At 38.5% G+C, this 5,269-nt stretch overlaps 1 protein-coding gene across 1 annotated transcript; it reads right to left on the minus strand.

The window, feature by feature from the left end:
• Positions 1 to 2,260: 2,260 nt before the first annotated feature.
• Positions 2,261 to 3,774, minus strand: LOC124013847. Its single transcript, XM_046328406.1, has 6 exons — positions 3,744 to 3,774; positions 3,215 to 3,559; positions 3,011 to 3,052; positions 2,715 to 2,894; positions 2,499 to 2,533; positions 2,261 to 2,383 (listed from the first exon to the last, which is right to left on the minus strand). The coding sequence occupies exons 2-6, from the start codon at positions 3,522 to 3,524 to the stop codon at positions 2,261 to 2,263; spliced, it is 690 nt and encodes a 229-aa protein (XP_046184362.1). The 5' UTR covers positions 3,525 to 3,559; positions 3,744 to 3,774.
• Positions 3,775 to 5,269: the final 1,495 nt, after the last annotated feature.

Below are 5,269 nucleotides of genomic sequence, written 5' to 3' on the forward strand. Positions count from 1 at the left end.
TATTTCTGTAAATTGATGTGGCTCTCTGCAAAATTACCAGATGTTTTGGAAGCAAAACATTACTGAACATAATGCGTCAATGTAAACTGAGATTTTTGGATATAAATATGAACTTTATCGAACAAAACATACATGTATTGTGTAACATGAAGTCCTATGAGTGTCATCTGATGAAGACCATCAAAGGTGTTTAGTGTTTAATTTTATCTCTATTTCTGCTTTTTGTGACTTCTCTCTTTGGCTGGAAAAATGGCTGTGTTTTTCTGTGACTAGGCACTGACCTAACATAATCGCATGGTATGCTTTTGTTGTAAAGCCTTTTTGAAGTCGGACACTGTGGTGGGATTAACAAGATGTTTATCTTTAAAATGGTGTATAATACTTGTATGATTGAGGAATTTTAATTAAGAGATTTCTGTTGTTTGAATTTGGCGCCCTGTACTTTCACTGGCTGTTGTCAAATCGATCCCGTTAAAACTTCTTGGCGCACCCATCCCGTTAGCGGGATCATTTTAGTCAACATCCGCTAAATTGCAGAGCTCCAAATTCAAATGAAATTACTAAAAATATTTAATTTTCATGAAATCACAAGTGCAATATAGCAAAACACAGTTTAGCTTGTTGTTAATCCACCTGGTGTGTCAGATTTCAAAAAAGCTTTACAGCGAAAGCAAACCAAGAGTTTATGTAAGGACATCTCTCTCAGCAGACAAAATATTACAAACAGCTAGCAGCAAAGTAGATTGGTCACGAAAGTCAGAAAAGTAATAAAATGAATCGCTTACCTTTGAGGATGTTTGCACTCACGAGACTCCCAGTTACACAATAAATGTTCATTTTGTTCGATAAAGATCCAAAATACCTCTATTTGGTTGGTGCGTTTTGTTCAGAAATCCACATGCTCGAGCAGTCACGACGGGGCAGACGAAAATTCCAAATAGTATCCGTAAAGTTCGTAGAAACATGTCAAACATTTTTTAGTATTCAATCCTCAGGTTGTTTTTACAATAAATAATCGATAATATTTCAACCGGACCATAGCTTTTTCAATAGGAGAGAGAGAGAAAATGTCTGCTCTAAGCTGTTGAGCATGCAAAACTCTGGTGACACCAAGCCACCCACTGATGCAATGTGATCATTCTCGCTCATTTTTCCAAATAAAAGGCTGAAACTATGTCTAAAGACTGTTCACACCATGTGTAAGCCATAGGGAAAGGAAAATATTTGTTTCTCTTAGGTTCTTCCTTGTTGGATTTTCCTCAGGTTTTCGCCTGCAATATCAGTTCTGTTATACCCACAGACAATATTTTGACAGTTTTGGAAACGTTAGAGTGTTTTCTATCCTAATCCGACAATTATATGCATATTCTAGCTTCTGGGCCTGAGAAATAGGCAGTTTCATTTGGGTACGTTTTTCATCCAAACATCAAAATACCGCCCCCTACACTCAACAGGTTAACGGGATTTCAGCCGTAAGAAGTTTTAATTAAGAACAAATTCTTATTTACAATGACGGCCTACCTAGAGGCAAAAGGCTTCCTGAGGGGACGAGGGCTGGGATTAAAAATAAATGTTGGACAAAACACACATCATGACAAGAGAGACACCACAACACTACACAAAGATACATAAAGACAACAACACAGCATGGTAGCAACACAACATGACGACAACATGGTAGTGAAAGAACATGGCAGCAGCACAACACGGTAGTAGCACCTCTAGCCCCAACCATAGCTGCTGTCTCAAGAGGATCAAAGTTTATGGGGAAATAAATGGGGTTTGGTAAGTGTTTTGGATAAACGCTGCAAATAAGGTCTGTGGATAACACAGGTTTAGGAAATCTTATATGATTGTGTTCTGTGAGATCATCGTCATTAGCTTACGTCACTTTAAGAATTTTGAAGCATTTATGTAACCAAAAAAGCACATAAAGGCTTCATAATTCATAAAGGTCATGTTAACTGACTAAACAAAATGTATCAGATCTCCTAATCTCCTAAGTTAACCTCAGACCTTATTTCTGTTGTTTATCCAAAAACTCTCCAAAAACCCCATTAATCTTCCCATAGGCTTTGACCAACGAGCCATTGCTAACTCATTTCTGTTTTTTAGGACTAAAAGCTGGCGGGCTCTATTGGGTTACAGAGCACCACAACAACAATCAGTAAATTCTATATTACAAGGGAAAAAAATATTCTAAAGTTTATATTCGTTCTTCATCAGTGCTACACTGATATCAACATTAAAACATTTGACATTATCTTGTCGCAGCACAAACAACATTTGGCTCCATCTCCATCATTTGACCTTTAGGTGTCTTCTTATTTCTGGACCTCTTCTGACAGAAACTCAGTGCTGTGTAGTTCAGAGAATCTGGGTCCTGATCCGGAACGTGTAGAAAACATATAATAAGACTACACATGTCAAACAAATCTCAACAAAACACACAACTCTAATCAAGTACTGTTAATGAAAACGAAAACAGTTTCTATTACCTGGCTATTTTGTGGCTGCAGTTGAGCCCCGATATCTGAATAAGAACATCATATTTTGGGTCAGGACACAAACAGTTGTTGAAACATACATTTTACTCTGTGTTACCGTACATTTGGTCAGAGAGAAATATCCTGTGCATGTGGTTTTTTCACAATTTAGAATCTAAAATCTGACACATGCGCCTTGTTGAAAACGTTTATGGTCCTCCATTGTACCTGTGTTGTGTGTTTTTGAGTCTCGTCTGATCTTGAGGACCAGGATGAGGATGACTATCAGTAGAACAGCAGTCACAACACCTAGGATCACAACCAGGGGAAGGAGGCACATGGTTCCATCATCATCCTCTGCTATGTCATCACCCTCTGCTACAGGACTGATAGTTCCATTACACTCTCCTAATACATTAAATGGAATCAAATCAGTCTGTGACAGAGCAAAAACATGTTTGTGTTTTTTGATTCCTTTTTGAAACATGGCTTTGAATCTGCATGAGAAAGAAAAAGAAACTCACCATCTTTAGATGACTCTGGGTTTTCCTCACCTCCATTGTGCCCTGTAACATTGAGATGTGTAAGAATAGAGAAGTATTTTTTTCTAAATAGAATTCTACAAAATATGACCAGCAATGGTTTGCCTTTGTTTCATGATAACTCGTGATTAGCTTGCTAAACATTTTCTAATGTATCGAAAGCCAAATAAATTGTTCAAAACGTACCTTGAATTTTTAGATATGTTGCGTTGACAAAGAACATGTGGCTCTGTGGAAACAATCCACAGAAATACAGACCACAGTCAGCTACTCCCACTTGTGTGATTTTGAGAAAGATAGTGGTGTTGTTGCTGAACATTTCCAAATGGCTCCTTTGAAAAGCATTGTGGAGATCAGGTGTTGAATTAAAGAAGTACATAGACGAGATACACACAGGCTCTGATCCGTTGACTTGCTTGAACCAGGCTGTGTTACCCACAACCCTTGTAACATTGGAGCACTGCAAGGAGATGGTATCCCCAATACGGACCACCATAGTCTGAGACTGAGAATCGAAAACAGAGACCAAACCTGAAACACAAAGAACAAAGTCCTACGTTATTGACTATAATCGGTGATATCACATGTACATGTTAGAAAAAAGTGGTGCACTAAACGTTATCATGCAATGTACTCTGATCACCTCATCTTTGGTTCTAGGACAGATGATACAATCAATTTTAGTCTCGATGTTAATTAGCAGTAGCTTACTTACTCAATCCATAGAGCAGTAAAGCTTGTAGGAAGGTTCTGGTCATTCTGTTTGTAGATCTATTCTGCGCTGTCTGGCTGAGAATCAGAAAACATCTCTTAATTCACCCTGAGAACACAGTGAGGTCAAAATGTAGGGGAAGTAGTAGGGGGCGTAGTAGTTGGTATTGGACCACAATGTCGATTTACAGGAAGCAGAAGTGACACTTACATAAAGTGCATTAACAAAGTATTAAGACCCTTTCCCTTTCCCACATTTTATTATTCTAAAATTGATTATTCATTCTTTCCCCTCATCAATCTACACACAATGCTCGATAATGACAAAGCAAAAACAGTTTTTTGCAAATGTATTACAAATTTAAAACAGAAATACCTAATTTATTCAGACCCCTTGCTATGAGACTTGAAATTGAGCTCAGGTGCATCCTGTTTCCACTGATCATCCTTGAGATGTTTCTACAACTTGATTGGAGTCCACCTTCAAATCAAATTAATCCAATTCTATTGGTCACATACACATGGTCAGCAGATGTTAATGCGAGTGTAGCGAAATGCTTGTGCTTCTAGTTCTGACAGTGCAGTAATATCTAACAATTCCCCAACAACAACCTAATACACACAAATCTAAAGGGGTGAATGAGAATATGTACATATGGATGAGCGATGGCCGAGTGGCATAGGCTAGGTGCAATAGATGGTGTAAAATACAGTATATACATGTGATATGAGTAATCTAAGATATGTAAACATTATTAACATGCCATTATTTAACTTCACTAGTGTAGGGGGCAGCATTCAGAATTTTGGATGAAAAGCGTGCCCATATTAAACTGCATGCTACTCAGGCCCAGATGATAGGACATGCATATAATTAGTATATTTGGATAGACAACACTCTATAGCTTCCGGAACTGTTAGAATCATGTCTGTGAGTATAACAGAACTGATATGGCAGGCGAAAACCTGAGGACAATCCAACCAGGAAGTACTATTATTTTGAAAGGCTGTTTTTCCATAGAAAGCCTATCCAGCATACAAAGACTTAGGACCCAGTTCACAAGCTCTGTGGCTTCCTCTACATGTGGCCAGTCTTTAGTCATTGTTTCAGGCTTTTACTCTGAAAAATGAGGGAGTTACAGCACTTTCAATCAGTGGCCAGTGGAAATTTCCATTCATCAGCCATGCGCCTGATTGGGAACACGGCTTTCTTGTTTCTCTTTTCCTACTGACAAAGCTTTTGTCCGGTTGAAATATGATTTATTATTTATAACAAAAACAACCGGAGGATTGATTTTAAACATCGTTTGGCATGTTTCTACCAACTTTTATTGTACTTTTTAAAAACTTTTTTTCTGGACTATACGTTTGCTTGTACTTGAATTGCAAATTACACCTGCTCCGAGCACTTCACCAGGGGATGCACTGACCACCCCCCCCCCACATCTCCATCTCCCGCTGAGTCTGACTCGCTAGCAGCCCTACTAGCTAGTGGAGGTGCCAGTGGTGATGCTGAACTGGCAAGATTAG

This window comes from Oncorhynchus gorbuscha, linkage group LG25, assembly GCF_021184085.1.
Source record: "Oncorhynchus gorbuscha isolate QuinsamMale2020 ecotype Even-year linkage group LG25, OgorEven_v1.0, whole genome shotgun sequence".
NCBI lineage: Eukaryota > Metazoa > Chordata > Actinopteri > Salmoniformes > Salmonidae > Oncorhynchus > Oncorhynchus gorbuscha.